General features: G+C 39.5%; 1 protein-coding gene across 1 annotated transcript in view; it reads left to right on the plus strand.

Annotated features, from left to right (window-relative positions):
• Nucleotides 1-1,411: 1,411 nt before the first annotated feature.
• LOC132385039 (myelin protein P0-like) overlaps nt 1,412-20,021 on the plus strand; it is a 34,403-nt gene continuing 15,793 nt past the window's right edge. The window contains exons 1-3 of the mRNA XM_059956744.1: nt 1,412-1,522; nt 4,825-4,879; nt 15,558-15,727. Of these exons, the coding sequence (XP_059812727.1) occupies nt 4,825-4,879; nt 15,558-15,727 (225 nt within the window). The 5' untranslated portion in view covers nt 1,412-1,522. The remainder of the gene's footprint in view (nt 1,523-4,824; nt 4,880-15,557; nt 15,728-20,021) is intronic.

Raw genomic sequence — 20,021 nt, forward strand, 5'->3', positions numbered from 1 at the left:
AAACTTTGTTCCATCACAGTTCTGTTCTGGGAGCCATGTGTGTAGGAAAGTTGTGAAGGCTTCAGGTAAGGTGCAGCACCTGTACTAGAATGACTCCAGTAGTGAATTACATGGATAACTTGAAGAATTTTTTCCTTGGAACAGAGAAGGACGTGATGGCATCTGGTAGAGGTTTTTAAAGTTATGAAAGTTATCAACAGAGGAGAAAAAAAGTACTATGTTCATTGGTGGAGAATCAATAACTTGAGGAAAGAAAACTGTAAGGCCATTCAGCCCGTCAAGTCTGCTCTGCCTTTCATTCATGGCTGATTTGTTTTTTCAACCCCATTCACCTGTCTCTTCCCTGTATTCCTTAACTCACATATCATATTAAGAACCTGCCAATCTCTGCATTATAAACATCCAATGACTTGGCCTCTGTGGCAATGAATTCCAGAGATTCACTCCTGCCTGGCTGAAGAAATTCTTCCTCTTCTCAGTTTTAAATAGACATTCTTTTATTCTGAGACTGTGCCCTTGAGATTATTCGAGACTACCCTGTTAATGGGAACATCCTCTCTCTATGCATGTAGGATGAAGGTGATTGGTAGAAGAACCAAAACTAACACGGGGAAAATCCCTTTAATGCACCATTGTAGACCTAATGGCCCCTTCCCTGCTATAACCATTCTGTAATTCCTTGACCACATGATATGGGCACTGAGATCTGGAAGTACATTTCACTGATAAAATGTCCTCAAGCCTTAAATTTGCCATGTGCTTATTTCCCCGCTCCAAACCACAATAGTAATGTGAACAACAGCATTATTAATATTTTTGCCTCTGAGTCAAAAGTTGTGTGTTTGTGGTCAAGGCTTAAGCATCAACATCTAAGCTGGCACTCCTGCAATGCTGAACTATGACCGTTATCTTTTGCATGAGACATTAAACTGGGGGCCCACCTGCCCCCTCAGAGAGATACAAGTACTCCGTGACACTATTTCAAAGAAGAACAATGGGAGTATTCCTGGTGTCCTGTCCAACACTGATGATTTAATAAATTTCTAACACTATTTTGCTGTTTAAATTGGATGTAAACTACCTTGGGCCATCCTGAAGTTAGCTCCCTGAGAATGCTCTACAAAATCGGCCCATTACCTATCACACACTATGAAGCATTCTGATAAGGAAATAAACAGCATTACACATATGTTTATTACTTGTTAACACTATTAATTTGTTGAATTATTGTTTATATAAATTAAAGTTCTTTTCTGAACACTTCCATTTTTTTCAGAAAAGAGGCTGCCTTTCTAAAAAAAATAAGAAAAGGGCAGTTGAAGCCTCCTTCGTTACAGCAGTGTGGTTTCCTGAACACAAAACCCTGTAACGGAAGCACAGATACAACTGGCTGCCTTGAAGAAAACAGAGCCGGTCACTGACGAGGAGAAAATCCAGGCTTCAGTTGAACAGATGAAGTATTGAATGGGATTCCATTGAGGCAGCTTTACAACAAAATTGTTGGTGGAGAGATCAACATCTTGTAAGTTGTTCCTTGCTCTGAAACAAACAAAAATAATTAGTGAAAGTCATGTTTTGGCCAGAAACCTCTTTATTAATTACAACAGTTTTTAATTTAGTTATAAGATCTTAATTTAAAATGTCAGTGTTGCAGTTCAGTATGTTTGAATTTCATGTAAGAATGCTCCAAATTATAGAAAAATAGAAACATAGAAAATAGGTGCAGGAGTAGGCCATTCGGCCCTTCGAACCTGCCCGCCATTCAGTATGATCATGGCTGATCATCCAACTCAGTACCCTGTACCTGCTTTCTCTCCACACCCCCGATCCCTTTAGCCACAAGGGCCATATCTAACTTCTTCTTAAATATAGCCAATGAACCAGCCTCAACTGTTTCATGTGGCAGAGAATTCCACAGATTCACCACTCTCTGTGTGAAGAAGTTTTTCCTCATCTCGGTCCTAAAAGGCTTCCCCTTTATCCTTAAACTGTGACCCCTCATTCTGGACTTCCCCAACATCGGAAACAATCTTCCTGCATCTAGCCTGTCCAATCCCTTTAGAATTTTATACGTTTCAATAAGATCCCCCCCTCAATCTTCTAAATTCCAGTGAGTATGACAGATTTTCTCTGGTACCACCAATAATGTAACAGCTTTAAGTCAGTAACCCAGAGAATCTCAGATGGTTGTTACCAAGCAGGATTTAACAATTGCCTACAAATTAGAATATATGGCAAAAATATTGATGAAGTTTTTAAAAGAAATGAAGGCAAATATGTTGTGTGCCTTCTTTACCACCCTATCTACTTGCGTTGCCTCTTTAAGGGAGTCATAGACTTGCACCCTTATTAGCCAAGTTCTATTTTAGCTTCATGATTGAACTTGAGGGTAAACAAATTGTGTGATTGAGCCTCTACCACCTTGTGTACCCCACTTTTAGTTATTAATATAAATTGAAGAAAAATATTGGTCCTTGCACTGACCTTTGAAGAATACAATTGAACACCTCAAGTCAGTAAACAATCTTTCAATGCATCTCGCTGTGGAAAATGTGGTCGAGGCAATAAAAATGAACTTTGCACTAGTGTTTAATGAAACAAGTGTTCGTCATTGTATTTTGAAGACCATGAAAGAAGAGAGCTGTAGAAGCATATTTTTAAAAATTGGACAAGAAAACAAGGAGAGGAGCAGTGACTACTGTTTTTCTAGTATACTATACTGTATAAATATACCGTATATTATTGTGCAAACATCTTTGGCACATATATATAAAACGAGGGTACCTAAGACTTTTGCCCAGTACTGTATTTGTCAATGCGGAACAGAGAGCAAGTATGTAAATTTGATGGGAGCAAAGGATGTTGGGAATGGCGATGGTGGAGCACCACAGGAGAAGTGTGAGGCAGATGGAAGAGAAGGAGTGCCGGGGTCTAGGGGTGGTGCAGGTGCAGACACAACCGGCCTTGAGACACCAGGCAAGGTCATTTGATTCCAGCCAATTGGTTTATTGATCAGTACAGAATGTCTCTCTGGTGCTTTCCGCTCCCTTCCCTCTCCCTTCCTCTTTTCCCAATTGTGATTCCCCTCCCTCCCATTCTCAGTCCACAATAGAAACCCATATCAGAATCAGGTTTATCATCATTCACATATGTTATGAAATTTGTTTTTTTTTGTGGCAGCAATACAGTGCATGCCATAAAATTACCACAGTACTGTGCAAAAGTCTTGGGCTCCCTAGCTATACCTATGTGTCTAAGATTTTTGCACAGCAGTGTATGTTTTTTTAACATGTAAGAAATATTGCAGACTTAAAGCTCACTGTGTTTGAATTTTGTGTAGAAATTCTCCAAATTATGATTCCTATGGTACACCAATAATGGAAATGTTCCCAAGGAATCTGAGGTGGCTGTTGTCAAACAAGATTTAGCCATTGGCTATAAGTTAGGACAGATGGCTAAGACATTGGTCAAGATCCTAAGAAGGGGGAGAGAGCCAAAAAGAACTGTTGGTCATTTCAGGGGTTAGGACCTTGGAACTTGAAAGCACTGACACAGACAGCGGGAAAAGGGAGTGGTTATACCAATAAATACTGAGCAAGAAAACTGCAGCAAATCATAAAAACAAGAGATTCTGTAGATGCTGGAAAACCAAAGCAACACATACAAAATACTGGAGGAACTCAGGTCCTGATGAAGGGTCTCAGCCCGAAGTATCAGCTGTTTATTCCTCTCCAAAGATGTTGCCTGACTTGCTGAGTTCCGCCAACATTTTTTACTGTTACCCAGGAAAACTGCAGATGGTATTGTTGGGTGAGCTTCCAGAAATAGGAAAGGATAGAATTTTGGGGGTGGGGTGTTGTGAAGATTTTGTAAGCACCTTTGGGCCTCATAGACGTAGAAGGATCTGCTGGCCCTGGAAATGGTCCAGAGGAAGTGCACAAGGATGACCCCTGGAATTCAGAAGGATGAGGGAGGATCTCATTGAAACCTAACAAATACTGAAAAGCCTGGATAAACTTGATGTATCCATATGCATGGCATCTAGGATTCAAGGGTATAGTACCAGAATAAAGATCATCAAATTCAGAATGCAGAACTTCTGAAACATGAAAACACTTAAACTGCTCTCTTCTAAAAAGGCTAAAATAACCACTTTGTGTCTGATGTTGCTCTTGGACTTCCTCAGTGGTGAAATGGATTTTAATGCAATTAGGATAAAATAGGTCTAAGAAGTGATTGAATCAAAACCCAGGGTCATTTCATGCTTAAAACTTCAATCCTGTTGGAGATTTGCCCTCTCTGCCTCTGTAATCTTCTCTAGCCCGTCAATACTATGATCTTTGTACTCCTGGTTTCATAGTTTCATGCATATCTTCATAATTTTGTATAATTAGTGTTTATATTTTTTATGTTTATGTTTAAATTAGTATTTTTCCTGCAAATGTTGTGTCTCTAATGCTATGTACTGTATCTGCTGCAAGTAAAATTTTTTATTGCACTTGTTCATGCATGTACTTGTGCATTTGACAATAAACTCAACTTGGACTTGACCTTAAATCTTTGATTCCCTTTCTGCAAACCTTAGCAGGTTTCAGCTTTTTTAGCCCCTATTCCTACAATACTCCCCTAAATCTTTCACTCTCTACTGTGCCTCCTCCTTTTGCATGTTTCTTAAACCTACCAACCTTCAACCAAGCTTTTGTTTGCATCTCTGTAATATCTCCATGAGAGTAAATTGTTGCTTTCACTTCTGTGAAGCACTTTGCAAGATTTTAAGCTTTATAATTGTCACTAACTGCAGTCTCCTGTGCTTCTTCTCTGCAGATGATGAACAGTGGAATGGGACTGAACTTACTCCTAATGTTACTCACAGTCTACGGTAAGTGCTCTGTCTGTTGGGAATAGAGAAAGTGGAACACTGCGTTATATGCTGGCACCTTGCTTAGTACCTAGGATGCATTGCATGCCAATCAAATCAACTGACAGTCTCAGTGTGCCAAGAGACTGGCACAATCCTTGCTCTCAGCTGGTGCATGCCCGGCAATAAACAAGCTCTGGTTCGGTGTGGGGACGTTGCCTGTGAGGACTGATGTTGGGCAGGACGGGGGTGACTGCTGCACATTCTGAGCCCCACATCTCAGTGCTGCACCATCTCATCCAACACCAACCCTCACTCACAGCCTCCTAGACTGATCCATGGGTGATTCCTTCCTGCAAAGTTGCCAACAGACAGCATGGACTCATACTGGATTCCTGGCACAGAAACCAGGCAGGGGTCTTTTTCAAGGACAATAGATTGCAGACCTCAGCCTGGTTGGACTAGGAGACCAAGAGCATTGAAACAAATTGACACTCTGTAAGGTGGCAAAAAAAAAGAGGACCTACTGTACTAAGGAAAAGCTTTAGACCATTGTGGTATACGTTGTGATTGCAAGTTGATAAAGTGGTGAAGGAGGTGTATGTTGTGTTAGCCTTGAGATTGAGTTCAAGAGCTGCAAAGTAATATTGCAGCTCCATAAATCCCCGTTTAGACCACATTTGGAATATTGTGTTCAATTCCAGTCGACTCATTGGATGTGGAAACTTTAGAGAGGGTGTAGAGGTGAATTACTGGGGTGCTTCATGGATTAGAACATGTCTTATGAGGAAAGCTTGATTGAGCTAAGGCTTTTCTCTTTGGAGTGAAGCCAAATGAGGGGTGACTTCATAGACGTGTAAAAGGTGCATTGATAGAGTGGACAGCCAGGGTGGAAATGGCTAATATGAGAGGATATCATTTTAAGTTGATTGGAGGAAAATATGGAGGATGTTAAAAGGTGGTGGTTTGTGGAATAACGAGTGGTGGGTGCATGGAACGCACTGTCAGGGGTAATGGTAGAGGAAGATACATTAGCAACATTTAACAGACTCTTAGATAGGCACATGAATGAAAGAAAAATGGAGGGTTATGTGGGAAGGAAGAGTTAAATTGATTTTAGAGTAGGTTAAAAGATCGGCACACCATTGTGGGTCGAAGGGACTGTACTGTGTTGTGCTGTTCTGTGTTGTTCTATGTAGAATGGAGTAGGATAGATGCTTGACCATATACCTGATAACTCCATCACATGATCCTCAGCCACAGGTTGGCATCCAATCCAGCCTGCCCAGAGGCAGATGGAGAAATAGGATAAAAAGCAAAGCAACCACAGATGACGCAAATCCGCAAAATAAAAAAAGTCTTCAGATGCTGGAAATCTGAAATAAAAACGGGAAACTCTAGAAACACTCAGCAAGTCAGGAAGTGCCTGTAAAGGAGGAAACAGGGTTAATGTTTAAGGCCAATGACTGGCACAGAAGAATAGAAAGTGGAGAAAGACGATGGCAGTATAGCAAGAAGCCATGGAGACCAAAGAAGTCTAAGCTTCCAAAAATGATGCTGTGCTGAGACAGAAGTAAAAGAAAGAACTTGCATTTATGCAGTATATTCCACATCCTCAACAGACATAATAAGGATTTCTAAACTATTGTAATCAATGTACTCATAGCAAGCTCCCATACAGAAATGAGAAAGTAATTTGCTTTTCCAGTGATAGAGTTGTGGAGTTTTACAGCACAGGAACAACCCCATTGACCCACCACATCCATACTGACTATTACATCCATCTGTACTAATCCCCTTTACCGGCATTAGATTCATAGTCTTCTATGTTTTAGCAATTCAAGGACTTTTTTAAAGGCTTCTTAAATGTTGTGAGTATCTGTCTCCTCTGAAGTGCATTCCCAACCCCAAGCACCCTCTGTGTGAAAGAATTCACCTCCTAGATTCCTTTTTAACCTCTCGCCTCTCACCTTAAACCTGTGCCCTCTTGTCTTAGATACCCCACCAGGGGAAAAAGATTGTTACTATTTATCCTATCTGTCCCATTTATAATTTATACACCTCTAACATCCTCTCAGCATCCTCATCTCCAGAAAAAACAGGCCCAGTCAATCCAATCTCTCCTTATAACTGAAATACTCCAATCCAGGCAATATCCTGGTGAGTCTCCTCTACAACTTGCCCAGTGCAATGTCATCCTTCCTACAGTGTGGTGACCAGAACTCAATATAGTACTCCAAATACAGCCTAACCAGTGCTTTATAAAGTTGAAAACATCACATCCCAGCTCTTAGATTCTATGCCCTAGCCAATAACAGCAAGAATCCCATATGCCTTGCTCAACTTCCTCTCCACCTCTGCTCTCTCAGTGATTTATGGACTTGTACTCCAAGACCCCTTTATTCATCCATTTTCTCTGGGGCTCTACCTTATACCATGTATATCCTATCCTTATCCTATATCTATAGCAAATCCTATATCTGTTGTATATATCCTGTATCTACTGTATATCCTATATTATATAACATACAGTATATGATATGGCCATCATATGTGATATATATTGGATATATCACAGATATTACACACATATGTATATAGATGTACAAATATCCTATATCTATATATGCTATATCTGTATTGTATCCCTATTTGTCCTCAGATTTAAGAACATAGAACATTACCGTATAATACAGGACCTTTGGCCCACAATGTTGTGCTGATGTCTTGTCAGGATTGAATTCCATCTATCATTGTTTGCCTAACTTTCCAGCTGATCTATATCAGGCTGTAGCCTGATTAACGTCCCATTAAGATGCCAATTAGATCCTCACTTTAGTATCTCAGGTGAAAGGTCGAAGCTCCATCACTGCCTGCCTTAATCGGTAAAGTACAAGCAATGTTGGCCAAGATACTACACCTGGTAAATAGTGGTCATGAGCTTGTAATGATAACTTCTGTGCGAGCATGCTATACACCCAATTGATTTTGAAGTATAACATGATCTATGTTTCCATCATTAATTCTGGGAGCATTGCAACTCTTACTTGCCGATGATCAGAAATCCCTTGCATTGACTGTCAGCAAATGCTTCCTTATCCTGGACTCTTCAGCCACCATAAACTTCCTGGAACTAATTTTGAATTACCTGCTGAGAAACTGCTGTGATTAGTGTTGATTTAACCCCAATTTTGGCAGGTAATATTGCATTGGATATAAAGTCAGGGTTTCCCCTAATGTGGTCTGATTCTCTTTGGGCACATCAGATTAATTCAAGATTCAAAGCACATCTATTATCAAAGAATGTCTAAATTATACACCTTGAGATTTGTCTGCTTACAGGCAGCCACAGAGCAAGAATGACCCAATTAAAAAAAAGACCAGGAACCACTCTGCAGGAAGGGGGGGGGGGAACTATGCAAACAGTAGAAGCAAGCCAACAGCATCCAGAATCAGACTGAGTCCCAGATCTACTTCCAGAACAACCAGAGTAGGACCAAGCCAAGCTTCGGTTCCCAATTTTCACACCAATGGAGCAGAAACTCACAGCAGCCTGCTCAGTTCATAGTCCCAGCGTCACAGAGAAAGGAATGAACATTCACGGGAGAGTGAGGAAATTTAGCCCAACCCTTGCCTTCGTACCCAACACTTGGGCTTCCAATCTATCAGTGTCACTGAGTAGTGCCACATTCTAGGACCTGGATCCCAATGTCCCAATACACCTGGTCCACCCCGCCCCCGAAGCCATTCTCGATCTCACCAAATCAGCTCTGCGCTTGGAGCGATCCAACCTCACACCCGAGTTAGGTGGACGGCATTGAAAATCTACCACATCGACTCCTCTTCAAATCGCTTACTCCATCTCCGGCAGCGATACCAACTCTATCTGCGACGAACCAGCCTCACCTCTGCCTGCCTCCCCACTGTCTGTGGCGATAGTTCACCACAATTTGCTTCATGAAAGATGTTATAAGTAATGTTTATATTTGGTTCTCTTGCCTTATGATTTACCAGTAAGCTGATACACATCTTTGGTAGCATCATCTTAACCTGACCTTCAATCTGTAAAAGAAACAGAAGCAGGGGTGTGCCATTCTTCATCCTGCACCACAGGTCCATTGATCAACTCTGCTCTTCTGTCTGATTCTTTTGATTCGAATGAACATATTGATCTCAGTCTTCAAACATATTGGTCTATTATCAATACTCTTCTGGGTTAAGATTATGGTCTTCTAAGCAAAGGTATTTTGTGTCTATGGACAACACCTTAATCTAAGATTGAGTTTCCAAACATTCCAGCCAAGAATAACTGCTTTACATACTTACAAAACATATGAAAACTTTAAATATTTCAATCAGATCCCCTCCTAGTTTCCGAATCTTCAGGGAATATAAACTCGACCTTTGTACTGTATACAGTCTGTGTACTCAATCCTTCCTAAATAGGTAACTCTCATCTCTTTTGAAACAAAATGATAAGCTTTGAGATGGAAAATGTTAAAGTTGCTGGTTGGGTTTCAAGTTTAACTTCCCTTGTGGAATGGCCCTTCATGCACTCAGATAGTGATCAAGCCAATCTCAATTGTAAAGATATGGTGATCTACTACTAAAGTGTCAGGATCACTTGCAAACTCAGGTGCAGGAATCAAGGAAACTTTGGCAATTCAAACAAAACTATCAACTTATTACAGAAATTAATAAGAACTCAGGCAAACAATACAGAATCTTGATAGACAGAAATCACCGATGATACACAGAAGAACTCAGTCTGAGTTTCACCTGACAAGGTAAGCCCAACAGAGAGAGGGTGGTATGCCCCCTTGAAATACACCCTGGAACATGTAGGAATTCCAGACATTGAAAACAACGTGCTGATTAAATGATCCCAAATTGATGAAAAGTGATAAATACAAAGAGAGCACAATCCTCATGATCCCAGATAAGACACCTGCAAAACAAGGTGAAAACCCAGAGCAAGTCCAAAGACAAACAATTAGACATAAAAGCTAAACAATCCAAGGACAAAGCATACGCACAAGGTGACACCAAAAAAAAAAATACAGTCCACATACTAACTGACACAAAAAATTATTTTTTAAAAATGATCCTTGGTTGTGACATAAAGGGACACTTTGACCATATGTAGTTCCACACCACTGCAAAGCAGTAACAATAATTTACCATAAGTGAGAATTTACTTCGCTAAATCTCTTCCTCACTCTCAACCACAAACCACTTGCAATTTCCTCTGCATGTACTTACATTTTACTAGCAGTAAATTGCTCACTGTAAAGTAATTTAACTTTGAATTTCTTGAGTACTGATGAGAAAATGTTAGGAAGACTTAATGAGGCAAGCAACATCTACAGAGGGAGAAACAGAGCTAGTGCTTCAGGTCAATAAAGTTCCATCCGATCTGGAAGCCTAAAGAGAAGTAGTTACCTTAATCCACAACAAGTTCTTCTGCTCATTATGTTAAACCTGTGTTAACTCTATTGAACTTCATCAGGACTTTGAACACCTTTAAGACATGCTTTAGGTTAATCATTTGCTGTAGAATTGTGGGAGACTGCCATGGCAGAGACATCATTGTCCACCATGGACACTAACCAAGAAACCTAGAAGGTGTTAAAATTGACTTCAGATATATTTCTAATATTGTTGCTGCCTCAGTCATTAATTCTGTGAATGAATCCTAAATTGCTTTCCTTGAATGTTTGTAATGGTCTCCTATTTTGGACTCCTTGACCACAGGAAACTTTCTGGAAGCAATTTTAACCTAATTTGTCTTCTGGGAACTGGTGTGATTGGAGGCAATGTTCATTTGATATGCTGCCCAATGTTTTTTATTATTAAGCGCAATCGTGAACAATAGCCAGATCAGAAATGCTGATCAAGTCAACTAGTTCCCAAAGAGAACTCTGATAGGCCAATCAGATGGTTCACTGCTGCTCAGTGATAGAACATAAAAAAATCATTATGTACAATTAAGAAACATTAAAAAATAGTAGAAATACAGGAGTCATGATGATCATGAAGAAATCTGCTGGAGAGAGACATTTATACACATGCTGTCCTCCATAATTCAGAGAGATTGAAGGATAAGGTTACAGGGTGACAAAATGTGACAGGAGCACTTGGAACTAAAAACTAACCTCTACTGAGAGAGAACAGCACCTGATCTTTCCGCACTGTTCTCCAGCAGTTGACTGACTAAGTCCAGCCAGAACATAACTCACAAGTGCTCTTGAAAGTCAGTATTGATAGATGGTAAAATATTTTCAATATAAATATAGCAAGATACTAAACAGTCAATTCATTTTCTTTAAAAAATCCCAGGCTTCTCCACTTGAGTGAAACCATGATCAGACGGGATTTATTAAAAATAGATATTCCCACTTTAATATTTGTCATTTATTAAACATTATTTATTCCCCTTCTAAAGAGATATCAGAATGTGTAATTTCTTTGGATGCTGAGAAGGCTTTTGATTGGGTTGAATGGAATTATTTATTTAAAACTTAAGAAAATTTTAATTTTGGGCCCGATTTACTCAATAGATTAAATTACTGCCAGGGTCCTTACTAATTTTCGGTATTCCAAACCTTTTAAACTTCAACATAGAACTAGACAAGGTTGTCCCCTGAGCCCTTTGCTCTTTGATTTGGCTTTAGAACCCTTAGCCATTGCTTTTTGAGAATCTAATGTATTCTTGGTATAGAATCTTGGTATTCTAAGAAGAGGGACTGTTCATAAAGTTTTGCTTTATGCTGATGACCTATTGCTTTTTATTTCTAATGTCAAGACTTCACTACCTCCTGTGCTTTCTCTACTTTCTTGTTTTAGCCAGTTTTCAGGATACAAACTGAATTTACTTAAGACTGAACTTTTTCCTCTGAATAATTTGTTATCAATTAATATTAACCTTCCTTTTAAAATCATAAAAAATCAATTTACCTATTTGGGTGTAACAATTACCAAGAAGTATAAACACCTATTTAATGAAAATTTTCTTACCTTACTGAATTTTATAAAAAGGACACTATCAAACTGGTCGCCTTTTTCGTTATCCTTGATTGGCCGAATCAACTCTATTAAAATGAACATTTTACCTAAATTTATATACCTTTTTCAGGTATTACCAGTTTTTATTCTAAATCTTTTTTGGATTCTCTCGATTCTATTATATCTTCTTATATATGGAAAAACAAACTTTCTCGACTAAATAAAGTTCATCTTCAAAAATCTAAGAAGAATGGAGGTTTAGCTTTACCAAATTTTAGGTTTTATTATTGGGCAGTCAATATACGAAATCTTACGTTTTGGATGTATTATATTAACCGTGAGGACTGTCTGGTCTGGGTTTCTTTAGAAGCTAACTCTGTTAATAAATTTTCTATTATTTCTCTTGTCAGATCCTCACTCCCTTTATCTTTTAGTAAACTAACTGAAAATTTGGTAGTTAAACATACTTGGAGGATCTGGATACAATTTAGGAAATTCTTTGGTCTATTGAAATTTTCTTTGTCTCGTCCCATTTGTCTTAACTTTGTTTAAAACTTTTGATGACTGATTCAGTTTTTAAAGAATGGGATAAATTGGGTATTAAATGATTCCAGGATTTGTTTGTTAGAGGAAGTCTTCTTTCATTTGAGCAAATGTCATCTAAATATAGTTTACCCAAAACTCATTATTTTCATTACTTACAAATTAGAGACTTTCTGCATTCTCAACTATATACATTTCCTATAAGTTCCGATAAGGACTTATTAGAGGTAATTTTTAATTTGAAACCTTTTTATAATGGTTCAATATCCAATATTTATGGTATGTTGCTAGGAATGAAAAATGTTCCTATAGACAAAATTAAACATCTTTGGGAACAAGATTTACAGACTTCAATTTCTGAGGAAACTTGGAATGAAATTTTTAAATTGGTTAACATTGTTATGTGTCTGTCATTCCTTTTACAATTTAAAGATACTGGAAGGAAGTATTCTAAACTTTCTTGGTACTTTTCAAGGTAAATTTTAAGGCTAACCCTTTGACTGCATTATTTGGTATTGTTAGAGGAAAAGACTTTATTTTGGAGACACCTGATTTGCATACTTTGGCTTTTAATTCTCTTTTCACTGGGAGGGTGCTCTTGCTTAAATGGAAGGATGCTGTACTGCCTACTCATGCTCAATAGTTACGGGATGTTATGTCATACTTAAATTTTAGAGAAGATCCGATGTTCAGTTTTTGAATCTAGCCAAGATCTTTATACATTGTGGGGTCCATTTTTGAGTTATTTTCAAAGTCTTTGATTTGTTGTAAAAGTACATATGGTTGCTAATAATATATTTTATTATATGATAAGGGTTTTTTTCCCTTTTCTCTTGCTTTTCCTAACGGCTCTGACTTTGGTAGTGGGTGTAGATTTTTTTTCTGTATAACAAAATTATTATATTTCAATATTACAATTTAATTTAATTTTTATGAATACAGGCTTTTGTGATTGTAACTGCATTTGTAATACAATGTATTTGGTATTTTTTTTCTTTTGACTTATAATATATATCTTCTTGTACTCAGTATTCCTCTATGCAGAAACTAATAAAAATATTGAAAGAGAAAGTCGGGTATTAACCCTACCTGCCAACAACCAAGCATTGTCATCCTGGTCCCCTTCATGATGGCTTATGAAGAAGCATGTGACTTCCCTCCCAGAGACGATTGGTGTTTGTGCACTCAACTCTTGAAGGCTTGGACCCCATCATCGCAGGGGTTTCCGACCACAGCATCTGAAAGGCTGTGGTTGGAAACATTTTGATTTTGATAGCACAGTGAAGGAAGCTTCTATCCAGTGTGTACGTTCTCACATCAGGCATAGAAACAGCATGAGCAGGCATAGATATACTTGATCGTGTGGTGCACTGTCTCTCATTAGGTGAAGGCAGCATGGCACAAAGCTCTGCAGGGCTGTGGCTGGTGTGCATTTTGGATAGCACAGTAGCTGCAGCAATCTGTCGTCTGTGGTGTAAGCTACTGATGGCGAGCTTCTCACGAGCTGTGGCTTCATCTACACCTGTAATCCCGAGAGCCTTTCTTTGAATGGAATCAAGCTGGCTGAGGGCACTCTGTGAGGCATTCATCCATGATAAGCAGGCATACTCCATGATACCTTGTACCTGGGCTTTGTAAACCGTGGCTCTGCACTCTTAGTCTAGTTTGGATGCTACTTTCCACAGATCTCCAAGCCTTTGTTCAGCCTTGTTTGAAATAGTGGAAAGGTGTTTATCCCACACTAACTTGCTGTCAATAACTCATTAAAATCAATGGGAAGTAATATTTCTTCAAGGGAAGCTCTACTTGAAGCTAAACTTATCTGCTATGTGTGGTGATCTACATATACCTGTCTGGACGCGCCCCCTGCTGACTGCTCCTGTGGCTCCTCCCACAGACCCCTGTATAAAGGCCCATCAAGCCCTGAGCCCGGCCTCTCAGTCTCCAGGATGTAGTATGGTGGTCACTCACTGCTTGTTCCTTCTTCCAGTCAATAAAAGCCGATATCTCGCCTTTACGTCTCAGAGTGAGTTATTGATGGTGCATCACTATGCAGGGGGATTTTAGCTGTCCGTTTATCTGCAATAGAACACAGTACAGAAGCAGGCTCACTGGTCCACAATGTCAGCACCCATCATAATACCAAATTAAACTATACATGACCCATATCTCCCTATTTCATATTTGTTTCTGTGTCTGTCTAAATGCCTTGGAAACATTGCCATCCTATCTTTCTCTTCCATTCCTGCAGAGATATTTTTCTGATTCTACCAGTAGTAATGTTACTAGACAAGTTAACTAAATTCTCAATTAAGGAATACATTAATCAAAGCCAGAACTGATTAGTTAAAGACATATTGTATCAACTGACTCAACTGAACTTTCTGCCTACTAATGGAAAGAATAGATATAATGGACATGGTCTTTCACAGATGTCTGACCAAATGCTATTTAATAGGCATATCAGCAAAATGAAAATCCTTGAAATTAAAGTGCTTGGCCACATAGGGTGAGCTGTCAAAACCAAGCAGAAATGTGGGAACACTTCAAAAAACTACTTAATTCAATGCTGTTGCATTGCAAGTCTTTCCATTAAATACCGAAGGCTGGAATCTGACCAATCTTTTGCTGGATTATGTATAGATATCTTTGAGCGAGAAGCAGCTTGGAATCTAATTTTGATATTTGTCTGGTTTACATGTAGAATGATGGTGAGCTATCAACCAGAATCAAGGTGCTTGAAGCATTTATATACATGATAACAGGTGTCTGGGAAATAAACAGGCTGTTAATAACAAATACTCCTGATTACATTACCAATCAGAACCCAATAGAGGAGTTAAGGGATTTATATATGAATGAAAAATGTTTAGGAGTAAATTACAGAATGATATTTCATGAGTTTGTACATTAATACAATAAAGCAGATGCCTGGAAATGGAAAAAAGCTGGAAGTTAACCAAATTTTGTTTTTTATTTAGAATATGAGATATCCAGGAGTGATGTAACAGTTGAAATCTGATCGGAAGATTTGATTGTCCTATAAGTAGGATGGTGCAACATTCGCACTAGCGAAAATTAACCTAACACAGCTTCAAAATTGAGATGTTTATCCCTGTTCAAACTCAGATGGTTTTGTTCTACCTTATAGATATCCGGCCAATCTTACCTGTTGGTATCTATACCCCAGACTATCGGGTTGTGCATCAGGGAGTGGATCTACTGTTAGACTGCACGCTTGACTACCAAGAACACATTCAAATGCATAACATCAAACTAGAATGGTTGTACATCCCTACTGATGCACATGAAGAGAATCAGGTGAGTGTATAGCCTGGTGCTCCTTGCCAATCTTCAGTTGATATATTCCCCCTCAAGTGTCGTGCTGAAACTTTAATTTAAAAAGCTATTTATACATGATCTTTCACACCTCTTTAAAGCCATCCTGAAATTCTTTACAGTCTACAAAATGCTTCTGATATACAAATGTGGTTGTAATATAGGGAATGTAGCAGCCAATTTGCACTGCACTCAGCATCCTCATAAAGGCAGTAATTTTGTCATTACCAAATACATTTTTTAGCAATATAGAATAAGGAATTACTATTGACCAGGACACCAAAGATAATCCATTAGTTCTTCTTCAGTTACTGCAAAAGAATCCTTAAAACTTTCACCAAAGAGAGCAATAACATCTCGGTTTTAACATCTCATCAGGAACAAGCACCTCTGACTATACAAAACAAGTTTCTAGGTTCATATCTTGAGAATAGGACTAGTTCTCAAAACACTCTGATTCAGGCTGTTACCAACTAAGCCTCAGCTCAAAATATCAGAATCAGGTTTATTATCATCAGCATGTGATGTGGAATTTGTTAACTTAGCAGCAGCAGTTCAATGCAATACATAATCCAGAAGAAAAAATTTAAAAAACATCAATTACAGTATATATAGATAGGAGATTAAAAATCGTGCAAAAACAGAAATAATATATATTAAAAAAGTGAGGTAGTGTTCACAGATTCAATGTCCATTTTGGAATCAGATGGCAGAGGGGAAACAGCTGATCCTGAATCGCTGAGTGTGTGCCTTCTGGCTTCTGTACCTCCTACCTGATGGTAACAATGAGAAAAGAGCATGCCCTGGGTGCCTTTCTGAGACACCACTCCTTGAAGATGTCCTGGGTATTTTGTAGGCAAGTACCCAAGATGGCGCTGACTAAATTTACGACTCTCTGCTGTTTCTTTCGGTCCTGTGCAATAGCCCCCTCCCCCATACCAGGCAGTGATGCAGCCTGTCAGAATGCTCTCCACGATACATCTATAGAAGGTTTTGAGTGTTTTTGTTGACATACCAAATCTCTGCAAATTCCTAATGAAGTACAGATCCTCTCTTGCCTTCTTTATAGCTACATTGATCTGTTGGGGCCAGGTTAGTTCCTCAGAGATCTTGACACCCAGGAACTTGAAACTGCTCACTCTCTCCACTTCTGATCCCTCTATGAGGACTGGTATGTGTTCCTTCATCTTACCCTACCTGAAGACCACAATCAGCTCTTTCATCTTACTGACATTGAGTGCCAGGTTGTTTATGTGACACTACTCCACTAGTTGGCATATCTCATTCCTGCACGCCTTCTCATCACCATCTGAGATTCTACCAACAATGATTGTATCAACAGCAAATTTATAGATGGTATTTGAGCTCTGCCTAGTCACACAGTCATGGGTACAGAGAGAGCAGAGCAGTCGGCTAAGCACACACCCCTGAGGTGCGCCAGTGTTGATCATCAGCAAGGAGGAGATATTATCACCAATCCACACAGATTGTGGTCTTCTGGTTAGGAAGTCGAGGATCCAATTGCAGAGGGAGTTACAGAGGCCCAGGTTCTGCAACTTCTCAATCAGGATTGTGGGAATGATGGTATTAAATACCATGAACAGAATCCTGACATAGGTGTTTGTGTTGTCCAGGTGGTCTAAAGCCGTGTGAAGAGCCATTGAGATTGCATCTGCCGTCGTCCTGTTGTGGCGATAGGCAAATTGCAATGGTTCCAGGTCCTTGCTGAGGCAGGAATTCAGTCTAGTCATGGCCAACCTCTCAAAGCATTTCATCATTGTAGATATGAGTACTACCGGGCGATAGTCATTAAGGCAGCTCACATTATTCTTCTTAGGCACTGGTATAATTGTTGCCTTTTTGAAGCAAGTGAGAGCTTCTACCTGTAGCAGTGAGAGGTTGAAAATGTCCTTGAATACTCCCACCAGTTGGTTGGCACAAGTTTTCAGAGCCTTATCAGGTACTCCGTCAGGGCCTTCCACCTAAAGATCATAAGACCATAAGATATAGGAACAGAAGTAGGCCATTCGGCCCACCAAATCTGCTCTGCCATTTAATCATGGGCTGATCCAATTCTTCCAGTCATTCTCACTCCCCTGCCTTCTCCCCATACCCTTTGATGCCCTGGCTAATCAAGAACCTATCTACCTCTGCCTTAAATGCATCCAATAACTTTGCCTCCAGAGCCACTTGTGGCAACAAATTCCACAAAATTACCACCCTTTGACTAAAGTAATTTCTCCACATCTCTGTTCTAAATGGACGTCCTTCAATCTTGAAGTCATACCCTCTTGTCCTAGACTCCCCTACCATGGGAAATAACTTTTCCATATCTAATCTGTTCAGGCCTTTTAACATTTGGAATGTTTCTATGAGATCCCCCTCATTCTCCTGAACTCCAGGGAATACAGCCCAAGAGTTGCCAGACATTCCTCATATAGTAACCCTTTCAATCCTGGAATCACTCTCTTGAATCTCCTCTGAACCCTCTCCAGTGTCAGTATATCCTTTCTAAAATAGAGAGCCTGAAACTACACACAATACTCCAAGTGTGATCTCACGAGTGCCCTATAGAGCCTCAACATCACATCCCTGCTCTTATGTTTTATACCCCTAGAAATGAATGCTAACATTGCATTTGCCTTCTTCACCACCTGGAGGTTAACCTTTAGGATATCCTGCACAAGGGCTCCCAAGTCCCTTTGCATCCCTGCATTTTGAATTCTCTCCCCATCTAAATGATAGTCTGCCCGTTTATTTCTTCCACCAAAGTGCATAGTCCAAATCATTGACATACATTGTAAAAAGCAGCAATCCCAACACCGACTGTGGAATTCAACGGCTAACCGGCAGCCAGCCAGAACAGGATCCCTTTATTCCCACTCTCTGTTTTCTGCCGATCAGCCAGTGCTCCACCCATGCTAGTAACTCCCCTGTAATTCCATGGGATCTTATCTTGCTAAGCAGCCTCATGTGCGGCACACTGTCAAAGGCCTTCTGAAAATCCAAGTACACCACATCTACTGCATCTCCCTTATCCACCCTGCCTGTAATTTCCTCAAAAAAATGCAGTAGGTTAGTCAGGCAGGATTTTCCTTTCAGGAAACCATGCTGGCTTTTGCCTACCTTGTCATGTGCCCCCAGTACTCTGTAATCTCATCCCTAACAATCGATTCCAACAACTTCCCAACCACTGACATCAGGCTAACAGGTCTATAGTTTCATTTCTGCTGCCTCCCACCCTTCTTAAGTAGCAGAGTAACATTTGCAATTTTCCAGTCATCCAGTACGATGCCAAAATCTATTGATTCTTGAAAGATCAATGTTAGTGCCTCAGCAATCTCTCCAGCTACTTCCTTCTGAACCTGAGGGTGCATTCCATCAGGTCCAAATTTATCCAACCTCAGACCATTCTCAGTTGTAATTTTCACTGCACAAACTTCACTTCCCTGACACTCTTGAATGTCTGGTATACTGCAGGTGTCTTCCACTGTGAAGACTGATGCAACAATAGGGTCTTATAAGAGACTCCTAGATGGATACATGGAGCTTAGAAAAATATAGGGCTATGAGTAAGCCTAGGTAGTTCTAAGGTAAGGACAAGTTCGGCAGAGATTTGTGGGCCTGTATTGTGCTGTAGGTTTTCTATGTTTCTATGTTCCTAAAATATGCATTCAGTTCCTCTGCCACCTCAGCATCTCTCATTACAATATCTCCAGTGTCATTTTCTATTTGTCCTATATCCACCCTCAACTCTCTTTTACCCTTTATATATTTAAAAAAGCTTTTGTATCTTCTTTGTTATTAGTCACCAGTTTTCTTTCATAATTCATCTTTTCTTTCCTAATGACCTTCTTAGTTTCCTTCAGCAAGTTTTTATAAGCTTCCCACTGGGTTTGGCTTCCTTGTATACCCTCTCTTTTGTTTTTACTTTGGCTCTGACTTCACTTGTCAGCCACAGTAGTGTCCTTCTTCCATTCGAAAATTTCTTCTTATTTGGAATATATCTGTCTTGCACTTTCCTCATTTTTTGCAGAAACTCCAGCCATTGCTGCTCTGCTGTCCTTCCTGCAAATGTCCGTTTCCAGTCAACCTTGGCCAGTTCCTCTCTCATGCCATTGTAATTTCCTTTATTCCACTGAAATACTGACACATTGGAATTTAGTTTCTCCTTCAAAAATTTCAAAGTGAACTCAATCATATTGTGATCACTGTTCCCTAAGGTTTCCTTAACCTTAAGCTCTCTTATCACTTCCAGATCATTGTATTGCACCCA

This window comes from Hypanus sabinus, chromosome X2 (assembly GCF_030144855.1).
Source record: "Hypanus sabinus isolate sHypSab1 chromosome X2, sHypSab1.hap1, whole genome shotgun sequence".
In the NCBI taxonomy this organism is placed as follows: Eukaryota; Metazoa; Chordata; class Chondrichthyes; order Myliobatiformes; family Dasyatidae; genus Hypanus; species Hypanus sabinus.